The sequence below is a fragment of the Alligator sinensis genome, unplaced genomic scaffold, assembly GCF_000455745.1.
Source record: "Alligator sinensis unplaced genomic scaffold, ASM45574v1 scaffold886_1, whole genome shotgun sequence".
Taxonomy (NCBI): domain Eukaryota; kingdom Metazoa; phylum Chordata; order Crocodylia; family Alligatoridae; genus Alligator; species Alligator sinensis.
Genome location: NW_005842040.1, coordinates 1,718,086 through 1,731,204, shown reverse-complemented (window position 1 = coordinate 1,731,204; position 13,119 = coordinate 1,718,086). Strand labels below are relative to the sequence as shown.

General features: G+C 53.2%; 1 protein-coding gene across 2 annotated transcripts in view; it reads left to right on the top strand.

The window, feature by feature from the left end:
- ERBB2 (erb-b2 receptor tyrosine kinase 2) overlaps nt 1-13,119 on the top strand; it is a 49,678-nt gene that overhangs the window by 19,583 nt on the left and 16,976 nt on the right. For both annotated transcript variants that reach the window (XM_025202926.1, XM_006022547.2), the window contains 14 exons: nt 1,685-1,836; nt 2,841-3,027; nt 4,087-4,224; nt 5,146-5,214; nt 5,631-5,743; nt 6,200-6,341; nt 7,101-7,217; nt 7,534-7,660; nt 8,255-8,328; nt 9,269-9,359; nt 9,796-9,995; nt 10,618-10,750; nt 11,642-11,732; nt 11,949-12,106. In XM_025202926.1, coding sequence (XP_025058711.1) covers nt 1,702-1,836; nt 2,841-3,027; nt 4,087-4,224; nt 5,146-5,214; nt 5,631-5,743; nt 6,200-6,341; nt 7,101-7,217; nt 7,534-7,660; nt 8,255-8,328; nt 9,269-9,359; nt 9,796-9,995; nt 10,618-10,750; nt 11,642-11,732; nt 11,949-12,106 — 1,775 coding nt within the window. In that variant the 5' untranslated portion in view covers nt 1,685-1,701. The remainder of the gene's footprint in view (nt 1-1,684; nt 1,837-2,840; nt 3,028-4,086; nt 4,225-5,145; nt 5,215-5,630; nt 5,744-6,199; nt 6,342-7,100; nt 7,218-7,533; nt 7,661-8,254; nt 8,329-9,268; nt 9,360-9,795; nt 9,996-10,617; nt 10,751-11,641; nt 11,733-11,948; nt 12,107-13,119) is intronic.

Sequence of the window (13,119 nt, the reverse complement as noted above, 5' to 3'; positions counted from 1 at the left end):
GGGGGGGGGGGGGGGGGGGGGGGGGGTGAAGAAGGGGTGGGGAGTTAAACTTGGCGTCAGTGAAGCTGGATTGGTCCTGAGCCTCAATAGCCATTTGTATGGGTGTCTTTCCCCATCTAACTATAGCAGCCAGCTACTAGCAGGGGGTATAACAGTCAGACTGTACTGCTCAGCTGTGCCATGCTCTCAGCCATCCCTCCTGAACCTTGTTGTCTGCTTTGAATCCAGCAAGGCCCCTTAATAAAGATAAATCCAGCCTGTCAGCTGTATTTCCATTCCCCTAATCAGTTGGCTAGTCCATCCTCCCTGCTTCAGACCAGCCCGGCATGAATCTATCCCAGAGTATTTCTTGAATCTCTGCTGTAAGCCCCGCCTGACACTGCCGAAGTGCTGGTGAAAAAGTCACCTGCTCACACACACCTCATACATCATATTTTACTGTAACTTTTCTTTTGGCTTTGGGTGAGTATTTAAACAGCATGTGCCTGATTTACAAACAGGCAGTGGGTGGGTGGGTAACCACTGGAACAGAAAAAAAGAGATAAATGGATGCATAGATGGGAGGAAAGTCGGATCTGGCTGAAAGGTACTTCCAGAAAAGGTTTAAGATTCACTAGAAGCTGTATTGAAAAGGCTTCTTTTTTTAAAAACCTATTGAGAACTGCTGTCAGGGTCCTGAATGTCCCTTGCAACAAAGGATGGCATCACTGCTACATAATACCATCCAGGTCTTTATTGTGTGCATTGCAGTAGTATCTGGAATGGGTGAGGCCCTGTGAGTGCATGTGTTGAGAGACTGTTCAAGATTATTGCCCTGTTTTTATAGCCAGGAAATTGAGACCCAGAGGGATTTCAAGGCCAGATTTTCCAATAACTCAGCTTGTTGAGGGTTTAAACCCCTTAAAAAATCTGACCCCATTGTTGTGTTCTAAATGGGAGTTGAGCTGTGCAAAAAAATCTGCCCTCCCACCCCAACGCACACATTCCCTGTGACTTGCTCAGTGTCCCTGGGTAGCTTGCAGTACAGTCTGTAACAGAACCTACTCTCCAATGTTTCTGTTCAGCACCTTCGCTAAAAAGCTAGACTACACTGGACAGAGGTAGAGAACTTCCTAACTACCAGGGGAGTCCACATCACAGCTCTGTGCCTTGTCGAGAAGTGCCCCCAAACTATGGCTCAGCATGGTTACTGCCTAGGAGTTGATTTAGGGCACTGCACTGTGTCTCTAGCCCTCACAAGGGTGAGACACACATTCAGATAGACTAGTGGCTCTCAACCTTTTTGGGTTCAAGGCACCCCTTGTTAGACTCAAGGCACCCTTGAAAAGTGTCAGCTCTTAGCTTTAACTTGCTTCTTGACTACAGAAAAATAATGGAGTAGTTCTTCTGTTGCAAAGAACTCAGAAAGCCCCAAGTGGGTCACAATGGTTTTGACACTATGGATTCCTATTGGAAATTTTTGGGTTTATACTATGAATCATGTAAGTGGATGCACAAAAGTGGAGTGCTAATATTGCCTGGCACTCTTAAAAGGATTGCACAGACCCTTTTGAGAATCACTGAGACAGATTCAATGCTGACCCATCTCTCCAGTTGGAGCCCATTGCCTCTGTCTTCTCCAAGCTTCTACCACCTTGGCTTCCCACCCATCTCACTGGCTCCTTCTTTCCTACTCCCATCTCAGTTTGCACAGGGACTGATATGAAGCTACTGCATCCCTCCAGCCCAGAAAACCACTATGCCACCCTCAGTCACCTCTACCAGGACTGCCAGGTGGTGCAAGGCAACCTGGAGATTACCTACTTGGGAGCAGATGCTGACATGTCTTTTCTCAAGGTGAGTGACTCACCACAGAAGCTCTGTGCCTTCTTTTCCTGGTTCCTGCAGTGGATGACAGATAGCAGGGGTTAACACTGAAACAACCTGCATATGGGTCATTGCAAGGGATTGAGCCCAGGTCCATCGTGCCTGAAAGCATCCTTTGCCACTGCTGGAGCTAAGGAGTAGCTCCCATGGTAAGATGTTAGAAAAGGGATAGAACAAAAAAACATACCTGTCTGCCTGAGAGGACCTTATGAGTCTCCTAATAAACATAACCCAGCCAATGGGAGCTGCTTCAGGAAATCCACTAGAGGAGCCTTCACCTGTAGTCCTGAATTTCAATCCCACCACAACTGAGTCCCAATTGGTGACCTTACCCGCTATTTCTGTTTCCTGCTGGGAACATCCCCTGGGTGCCTAAGGGTCAAAACATCATGTGTTCCTGGGGGCTGGTGAGGCTGCTAGGCTCCCTCTCAGAAATTTCTTTCTGTGACAAAAGGATAAAGCACTTCCAGTGGGATGGATAGTCTCCATCGGTTTATGTCGGTGAGGTGGGGGGGATAAAGAGAAATGGAGGGAGCAATGTTAAGATTCTGGGATTATCGGTTTGGGAAGAATCTTTCCAAATCCAGCTCAGGAATAGCGGATGGAAGGCTCATCTGTTCTGGGAGAGGATAGATGTCCAGGCAGTCCCCACAGATAAGGGAGCCAGTCTCCACAGATGTCCAGCCAGTCCTCTTCACCATCCATACATCACTTGGAATTCAGACAATGCCATGTTCCCATCTTGGCTTTGACTAGCATGGGCCTGATATAGACTGGAGATCTCCTGACCCTTCTAAGGGTCACCCGCACCCAGCAACAGAGCTGTTTGTGATACTGGTGGTTCCAAAAGTCAAGGCTCTTGCTTTTGGAGCCAGAGGTCATGGGTTCTGTGCCCACTGACAGCTCATCTAGAGGGTCGTCACTTTGGCATCTGGTCTGATGGGTCCCTGGTCTCATCCTTTATGCCCCTGTAGGACATTACAGAGGTCCAAGGCTACGTGCTGATTGCGCAGAACCAAGTGAGCCACCTGCATCTGGAGAACCTGCGGATCATCCGGGGCACCCAGCTCTACGAAGACAAATACGCACTGGCCGTCCTTTTCAATACCAGTCCCAATGAGACAGCAGGACTGATGGAGCTGGGCATGAGGCATCTGACTGGTAGGGAGGCGGGTTCCTGAGCCCTTTGGGGTGTGGGTGGCAGTGGCCTGGTCTCCAGTAAACACCCAGAATTATGGTGGTTGGAACATCCTGTTGTATCAGACTGGTGGGTGGCCCATCCAGGGCAGTGTCCCCTGTAGCTGGGATCAAAGGTCCTTCAGCTTGATACCCCTTCCATGCCTGGTCAGACCAGTGGTCTACCAAGACCAACATTTCCATCTCTCCATTGCTTTTGATCAGACCAGTGATCTGACAGTCTGCTATTCCCTGCCCCAGTGACCTGAATCTGTGCAATGGCCAGTGTTCTGGCCATACCTGATCTGACTAGTAACTCATCTAGTGCAATATGCCCCGTTCATGAGAACAGCGATCCCTCTCACCTTGTATCCTTGCCTCCCTGCTGTGACAGAGCTGAGCTGTGGCTCATTTACTCTAGTTTTTCCCTCTGTGATAGATCAGAACAATGGTCCATGAAGGTCAGCATCTACCATGCTGTGCCATGTTAGAGCAGTAGTCTATGTAGGCAGGTGTTGCCAATAGTGCCCCATTGGCAACACCAATCACCAGGTGGACATGTGGCTAGTACCCTTGTTTCCTTACCACCAGATCCAACCACTGTGCTCAACAAGTCATGAATCCCTGTCCCTGAGAACAGTCAATGCCAGCTGCTTCAGTGCCCAAGGGTACAATACCCTGGCACTGTGGCTATGTGGTAGCAGATTCCTTCCCAACCATTCCACAGTGGGTGAGTCTCAAGCATGAAAACCAACAGTCCCTGCAGGTCTGATCCTAGCCCAGGCATAGCTGATGCATGAAGCTCTCCCAAAGTCCACTGCCTTTTTGATCTTTATGGGATGCCTCCACCTTGCCTGTATCATTGCATCCCTTTCAGCTGAGAGCAGGATCCTCCAGGTACATCACATGGATAAGGATTACTATGCTGGGGGCAGCTCAGTGTCCCTTCTGAGCCAGTCTCTCACAGCCTGGATGGATGGGCAGGCTGGAGAACAGGTTGCAGTCATGCCCAAGACTCTTTCACAGTTAAATCCATCCTTACAGAGATCCTGAAGGGCGGGGTGGTCATTCAGGGGAACCCTCAGCTGTGCTTCCAGGAGACCATCCTGTGGAATGACATCTTCCATAAGTCAAACGACTTCCGCCAGAACCAGATAATCGACAGCCAGCGGAACAGGACATGTGAGTGCCCTTCTTGGTTCCCTCCCAGCTGAAGGGGTTAGGTTGTCCACTGTGGGTGGGGAAGCCACAGCATGTCCTGTAGGTCCAGCCTGGCCCATCTAGTGCCATCAGAAAAGCACTGCTGGTACATGGGGATGTGGGTCAGGCTTCAGGTGTGGGAAGGGAGCACAGGCATGTTTTGTGCATGGGACCTGCCCTAGGCAGCAAATTCTTGCAATGTCTTCCACATGCTTCAGGGCAAAGCCTGGGGCAAGGCTTGCTGTAAAACATGAAGCCTCAGCATGATCCAGACACCAACATAGCCTCAGCTTGGCCCATCCCAGGAGACTGGCTCTAACACATTGTGAACAAGTCCAGGCTGCTGCTGTGGACACTCCAACTAGGAGCTGAATCCACAGCCAGGGGGATCCAGAGATTTGGAGGGCTGGAGTGGTTCCTTGAGTGCTGTGGTTATGTTGTGTGCCTCACTCCCTAGAGCCACTATGCCCATTGTCACCTGCAGCCACTCACATCCCACACTTCCTCAGACCTGTCCCAGAAGCCTTTTCACCAGCTTAGACTGTGCTTCAGAGGAACAGCTCCCTGCCCAGAATGCCTGAAGGGGGTGCAGACAGTGCCCCAAGATACTGCCCATTAGCAGAGGACTGGAGATGGGGAACAGTGGTGGGCTTACCATCCCAGGGGCCTGCTGGTCAGCTTCTGAGTCAAGAAGCCACAGCTGGGTGGGAAGCAGATTTTTTACAAAAGAGCCCCCAGACCCCTCCCTGGTGGGGAGTTTGTGCAGGGGCCTGGCAAGATCGAGGAGGTGCCCAAGGGATTGGGGCACGTTTTCCCCCCCAGCCAGCCCAAAGCTTTGGGGACCCTCTCACAGCTTTGGGGACCCCTTCACAGCCCCTTTGGCTTCTCTCTGTGTATGCCCAGGTGCTGACTGCCAGAGCTTCTGCCCTGAAGAGCACTGCTGGGGAGCCAGCACGCAACACTGCCAGACACGTGAGTACCAGACACAGGGACTGTGCTGGATTCCCTTTCTCCATGGCACAGCTCAGCCACATCCCAGTCCAGCCAGCCAGCCAGGCCTGCTCAGAGCTGGGCAAGCATGTAGGGTGAACTAGTCCCCACAGCAATTAAGGTAAGGACTTACAAGGCTGGACTGGGGGCTGCTGGGAGAGGAGAGTCAAAAATTGGAGAGTGGAGGCACTGGGCAGGGAAGGGGTCAGGATGGATCCATGTAAAGGAGGGGGGAGTTGGGACAGAGAACTTGCTCTGCTGGGCCAGGGAGCCCCAAGCTCTGTGGGTAGAGTCATTATGCACCTGGCTTCCATCCTCCAATGACACCCAGCAGGACTTAGCAGGTGCCTCTGAGCTAAGCAGATATTCATGGTGGCCCCTCTCTCTCTCTGTCACAGTGACCAACATTATTTGCCATGGGTGCCCCAGGTGCAAGGGCAAGAAGCCAACAGACTGCTGTCATGAGCAGTGTGCAGCAGGCTGTACCGGGCCCAGGCACTCGGACTGCCTGGTGAGTGCCTGCCCACCTAGGGGTCTTCACGGGGGGTTAACTTGGAGGGACAGAGAACAGGCAGGATGGGGGGGGATAGTAGCTCAGATGGGTTAGAGGGTAGGAGGAATGGGTAGAGGCTGGGGAGATGGTAGTGCAGGGGGGAGGGGGGTGTGATCACCCAGTAGGGTAGGGCAGTAGGGCCAGGGGATTCACATGGTGGAGCTAGGGTGAGAAGATGTTAGTACGGGGATGTTAATCTAGTGGGATTAGAGGGATTGGGGAGCGGGTTTTTGCATGGAGAGAGCTAGCAGGGTGGGGGACAGGACATTCATGTACAGGGGGTTAAGGTAACAGTGGGAATGGTTGGTAGGACAGGGAAGGAGGGAAGGCAGGGTGAGGCTGGGTGCAAGAGATGGGGCTGGGAATTTGGTTACCCCAGTGACTGAGGCCCTGGATTGGCTCACTCTCCCCCAGGCCTGCCTGAACTTCAATGGGAGTGACACCTGCCAGCTTCATTGCCCCCCGCTTGTCATCTACAACTCAGACACTTTTGAATCAGTGAATAATCCAGATGGGCGTTACACCTTTGGAGCCAGCTGTGTCAAAAAGTGCCCCTGTAAGTGTCACTCCCCACCCTAGGGAGGTCTCACTGGGGGTGGATGGAGGTGGGCTGAGGGAGGCAGCTGCAAATGCTGGGGCTGTGTCCACACATTCCTGTGTGATGGATACCCATGAATGGGGTGGGGACGGGGGTCAGTTTGCAAAGTTCCCCTTACTGGCAGGCTGAAGTTCCAGCTGGGAGGTCACCATAGTCTGAGAGGCTTGCTTGGGGCTTCTGCAAATAGCATGCAATCCCCTTTGTGGATTATGAATCCACAGAGCTGTGGGGAACATGCATGCCCTCTGCTTCAGCACTAATCAAACTCCTTATGCTGGGATTAAGCATGTAAAGGGTTAATAGCCAGGGAGATGCATGATGCTTTGCTATGAGGAGCTGCTGTGGGGGCATCATTCCTCTACCCACCTCCCAGAGACACCCACACTGAGGATCAGGTTCCTGGATCCAAGCGTCTGGGAGATTTGAACCCAGCTCAGAGTTTAGGGGCCTGGATTGAAACCCTGGTTTGGAACTAGCCAGGTTTGTGTGAGATACCAGGCTCACGCATTTATCAACAATCTTTACCAGAGTCCCAATCATGAATGGCTTCCATCCTCACAACCCCACTGTAGCAAGCTGAGGCCTGGAGAGGCAAAGTGACTGGCCCACAGTTACACATAGAGGGTCTGTGGCAGAACTGGGACTCCAATCTGGGGGATGCAGTCCTGCACCCCAGACTAGAAGTCCTGATGGATGGTCCCTCTTCCTCTCCTGCAGATAACTACCTTGCAACTGAAGTGGGCTCCTGCACGCTGGTGTGTCCCCAGAACAGCCACGAGGTGACCGTGGACAATGTGCAGAAGTGTGAGAAGTGCAGCAAGCCCTGCCCAGAAGGTAGAGCCAAGAGCCTGGAGCCCCCTCCTCACTTCTACCCAGAGAGAGAGTGGGGAAAGCAGGTCCAGCAAACAAGTTCCCTTTGGGAAGGAGGAGGAAGCATCTGGAAGCACATGCAGTCCCTGGGGAGTTGATATAGGGAGCAGTAGGAGGGGCTGGGAGGTGCCTCCATCCTGACAAGAGGGGTAGGGAGGGCATGGGGAAGTGTGAGGGTTAGAGGGGGTCAAAGTAGAGCAGTTCCATCCTGGGGTCTCACCAGTCTGGATGAGGGAGAAGTATCAGTCTCCCCCAGCCACCTGCCCTTCCTCTCTCCTAGCCTGCTATGGGCTGGGTGTAGACTTCCTGAAGGGTGTCCGGGCGGTCAACTCCTCCAACATCCACCACTTCACTGGTTGCACCAAGATCTTTGGGAGCCTGGCCTTCCTGCCTGAGACCTTCGCAGGGTGAGTAGCAGCTTCAGAAGTCTCCATCTCTGCTGCCCAGGCCTTGCAAACTCGGCATATTTCCAGCCTGGGGAGCTATGGCCCTACAGAGTATTGGACTCTGGCTGGCAGCAGCAGGGGGGAAGGACTTGTGCTCATGGCATGTCAGGGCACCAGGAGCTGGCCAGCTCCAAGGTCTGCTGTCTGGCAAAGGAGCAGATCCCCTGCTCCAAAAGCACGTGCTTCACCTGCCTGAGCCCAAGGGGAATCTCCACTCAGTGCAGCACCCATGACACACAGCTGAGTGACTTTGATTCTGTCCAGTAGGGGGCAAACCACTGCCACTTTATTACACATATTTTTGTCTGAGTCGAACCTCCCTGATGATACAGCCTGGCTGGCCTAAGCTCAGTGTTTAAAGGGGTGCAAAGCAGGCATGACCCTGGGCTTCATCACTTCACACCCAAGCATCTGTTCACTCCTCAAAAATTTCCTGCTGGACCTAGCAGAAAGCATGGTGCAAAAGGCCTTGTGGAGGAGGGGGTGATTCCCCCATTGCATGATGCTTGGGTCTACCTCTGGGCTCCCCCCAGAACTCTGCTCCTTCTCCAACAGGGATCCCAGCACCAAGACGGCACCCCTAGATCCAGAGCAGCTGAAGATCTTTGAGAACCTGGAGGAGCTGACAGGTGGGGGATGGAGTCCTTCATATCCTGGCCTCTGTATGCTCACATGCATGTGCACACACCCATACACACTCATACACTTGGTCCCAGTGCCCTGCTTATTTCCACCAAACCAAAAGCTAAAGTTGCATCTTCTGACATGCAGATGCGTTCCATTCTCTTGCAAAGCTGCTGGGATGGGATTGAATGATGGAGCTGCCCAAGGAGCTCATCGCCAGGCTCAAGCCTCTCTTTGAGGCTGAGGCTTTTGCTAAAGATTATGCAACACCAGGTTAGAAATCCTGGAGCTGCTGTAGTGTGTGCATGCAAGTGGAGTGCCGACTGGGAGCAGCTTGGGGCAGGTTGCCCTTTGTCTGGACTTCACTGTAAGGTTTTGCCAGCATAGCTAAGATCACATGCCCGAGCAACACGGTTCTGCAGATAACTTCCCCCGACCCCATTTTGGATACAGCTATGCCAGTCAGAGGGCTTTTGCCCCAGAGCAGGGGTAGGCAACATTTTTCGGCAGAGTGCCAAAATCACCCACAATCTTGATTTGTAAGATGTTGGCATGCCAGGGGTGAATGGCAGGCAGCCATGAAGGGCCTGATCCTTGTTGTAGCAGCGCAGCCCTGGCCTCTTCCCCAAGACATGAGTGCCAAGCAAAATGCCTTTGCGTGCCATGCTCTGGCATGTATGCTGGTGGTTGCCTACCTCTGCCCCAAAGCTTCTGTGGACTGGAGAGATGGAAACCAGAAAAAACCTCTTCTCTTGCAATATGTAACATCTCCTCTATGGGGCTGTATACAGCTGTAGCGGCAGCCTCCCCCTATCTTAGCCAGGCATTGAGTCATGTGGGTGATGGAAGTTGGTGGTGAGCCAGTGGGTAGAATAGATCCATTGCTGGCTTGTTGTAGCCTGTTGTTCAGATGGATCAGGACATGACCCTGTGTGTGTTTCACAGGCTTCCTATACATCGAGTCCTGGCCAGAGAGCCTGCCAGACCTGAGTGTCTTCCAGAACCTCCGGGTCATCCGTGGACGGGTGCTCCACAAGTGAGTTGGCCCTTGTGGTGGGGAGAGACATGCCCTCCGCTGGGTCCATGTCCCCATGGAATACCTGACCCATACAGTCTGATGAAGGAGTGAAGGGAGAGGCCCAGAGGTCTTGCTCACTCAAGGAGCAGCAGAACAGATCAGCTGGTCCTCTCCAGGGGCACCTCCTGAGCAATGGGCATGGGGCCCTTTGCCTCTAAACTTCTGCTTGGTTGGAAGTCATCCACATATGGAATGAGTTTGCTCAATCTCAGCCTAGAGCCCACCCCTGCCTCTAACCACCAGCACAGTTTCTGTCATGGAAGAGCCTGGTGGGATGGTGAATCCATTCAAGATCTGCTCCCACTCCCTATGTGGGGTCAGCTGGGCCCCCGCTTGCTGAAACCCTCCAGTAACGCTGTCCTGCTCACCATGTACTGTGGCCATCTCTCTGCAGTGGTGCCTACTCCCTGATGCTGCAGAACCTCTCCATCGTCTCGCTGGGCCTGCGCTCCCTGCAGGAGATCAGCGGTGGGATGGTGCTGGTTCACCAGAACCCCAACCTCTGCTTCCTCCAGAAGGTGCCTTGGAAGGCCATCTTCAGGAACCCGCGCCAGGCCCTTTTCCAGACCCATAACAAACCCACGGATCAGTGTGGTAAGAAGGCAGGGGGATACAGGATGGTTGGGCCTCTGCTCCCTCTGGAACCCAGCTCCAATGCCCAATTCAGCTGGGCTTTGAATGGCCCTGGCAAGCTAGATTGGCACCAGTGACTGGGGCATTGGAGAGTAGGCTTAGCAAAGAGCAATACACGGTGCCAATTTCATCCCCAAGCTCACCCTCAGGGCTTCTTGGCACCTTGATGCCAACTGTCTTGTCAGCTGCCTCCCTGCTCCCAGGTGCCAGTGGGTGCTGCCCTCGCTGACGCATATCCTCCCGCCCCAGGGCCTGTGGGTACTCTTTGCATTGACTGATGTCTCCACCTATTCCATCAAATGCTCCCCATTGACTGGCACGTGCACCCAGTGGGTGCTACCTGGTGCATGTCCCACACCCCTCATTGATGCCGCCATCTGTGATCTCAGCTGTGTCTCCCTGGTAACCACTGATCCTTCATCCTCCTCTTCTGTCATGGGCATCTTCTGCTGCTCTTCTGTGTCTGGGGGAGCCTGATCCTGCTCACCTCCAAAATGCCAGGGAGGGTTTGGGCATTTCTGTAAGGGGCCATGTGGACTGAGTACCAGGCAGATGGGACTCTAACCATGGCCTCCTCCTTCAGAGAAAGAGGGGTTGGTGTGCTACTACCTCTGTGCCCAGGGGCTCTGCTGGGGCCCGGGCCCGACGCAGTGCGTCAGCTGTGAGCGGTTTCTGCGTGGGCAGGAGTGTGTGGAGTCCTGCAACATCCTAGACGGGTAAGCAGGGGCTCTGCTGGTGCAGGGGAGCTGCTTCTTGGCTGCATGCGATGGGCACCACATCCAATCCTTAACCCTGGCACCAGCCAGGCAGCCCCCTCTGCTGCCCCATCAGTCCTGCTGGGGCTGCCCTAGCTGGGCTGGGCATGTCTCCAAGGGGCCATGTGGACGGAGTACTTGCAGGAGCTGACTCCCCCAGGCCAACCAGTGAGTCTCCACTAAGGAGGGCATTTGCCCTTTGGGGTGGGGCTGGGAGGGAGATGGGTGCAGAGGTTGCTTCTTGACTCCCCTTGCATGGGGGGAGTGGGGAGCAGTCTGGCAGCCTGTGAGCTCAGACCAGTAGGATCTGGGGGTTGTTTGGAGAGAGAGAGATACTCAACCTGCTTTGGAGGCACTTGCCTCTGCTCTGGCTTGAGGAAGGAGGCCCTTCAGCATGGTTCACACCCTCTTTGTGAGTGTGGATGGGGTCTAGATTGTGCAAAGTCCAGAATTCCCACTAGGTCCCTTAAAGACTTGGGCAGCAGCCTTGGAGGCTGCTGACCTCATCCCAGTCATATCTGCTCACTGCAAAAGATCAACAGGACAGATCTGGGGTGTGGGAAGGGACAGTGAATGGGGCAGAGTCCAGAGGCAGGTCTGGTGGCCCCTGGGGAGAGCCTCCATATGGGGCCCCCATTCCTGGTCCAGACTCAAGGGATTGGAGGTGGCTGTATCAGCCTGGGGCAGAGGGATATCCTTGCTCCCCTGTGTGGCTCCTCTGTGAGAAGCACTGCCAGGTTTGCGGGGAGCTGGCACTTACTCCCATTGGCAGTAGGGAGATGGGCCTGAGCTGGGACAGTCCCATGGGTTTGTACAGAGGCTGGGTCAGAGTCTGGTTCCTCCTTCTGACAGGGCTGTCCGGGAACATACCAACGGGACCCGTTGCCTCTCCTGTCACCCTGAGTGCCTACCCCAGAATGGCACAGAAACTTGCCATGGATCGGTGAGGATTGGTGCACAAGGGTAGGGGGGAGGGAAGGGGGAAGGGGTTGGGTGGTACACCCCCTTGAATAGAAGGGGAGGGGGCAGCCACCATTTCTAATCCATTTTGGTCAGTGTTATTGACCAAATCTTTGGGTTGTCCCTGGACTCCTGGGTTTCTGAACTTCCCCCTGCACCGTCTGTGTCCTCTATACTCACCACACGTCCTTTGCCCCAGGAGGCAGACCAGTGTGTGGCCTGCACCCATTACAAAGATGACCAGTACTGCGTGGATAAGTGCCCGAGTGGGGTGAAAGCTGACTCCTTTGTGCCCATCTGGAAATACCCAGACAAAGATGGTGTCTGCCAGCTGTGCCAAACCAACTGCACCCACTTGTGAGTACAAACAGCTAGCTGGAGCCAGGCTTTGCCTCCTGAGCACAAGGGCAGAGGGGTTTGGCTGCATAGGAGAGAGCAAAACTGGGCTGAGTGACTGGGGGTGGGCAGAGGTGAGGATGTAGCAGAAAGCCCCCTTTTCCTCTTGCCTGCATTTGCTCTCCCTTCTTTGGATATGTTTCTCTTTTTCTACCTTTTCTTCCTTCCTCTCTCTTTCACTTTAAAATAAGGAATTGTGTTTTAATATTTGTATGTGTGCATTTTGTATCTCCCCTTGTATTTTGGTATTTTTATCTATTTGTGTGCCATGGCATTTGCAGCTTATATTTTATACTCCTCACCTTTCAACTTTCAACTGAATGTGTTTAGTTTCATAAGTAAATTATACATTGTAACAATGTTAACAAGGGCAGGAATCAAACTGCCCTTCCCTGTATCAGGCTGGCCCCTGAAAAAGCGAGTGAATCAGTGATTGAACATGTAACGTGATTGAATGTGTAACATAGTAGCAGACAGCAATTATCACCTGGAAGCTGCAGATCAACCAAGGGAAGAACTCAACAGAAGACAATGTAACAACCGGGAAATCTTTAAATGTCACTGATTAAGGGCTAGAAGCCCTGGCCTGAGTTAATCAACGCCAGGGACCAACTTTTGGGCTGAATATCTCCAGATCGACCACTCCCAGAGCCCTATTCTAAATTTATCAATGGACTCCCAAACCTGCATGTACATGCGGATGACCCCTGGGGCTGACAGATGCCATCCAGTAACCACCGAGGGGGGGAAGTCCCATGAGGGTCAATGACCCCTGGATTGGGCAAACCTGAAAACTGGGGAGTCACCAAAGTCTGCCAAGGACAGATAAAAGGCAGTGAAAAGTGACCCTCAGGGGCGTCCTCTTGATCTCCAACTCAACCAGACCTGTCCAGCCAGAAGGACCAGTCGGCGACCCCCTTCTGGAAGATAACACCACGCTGAAAGAAGCCTCAACGACAGACTCCAGCGCTTGT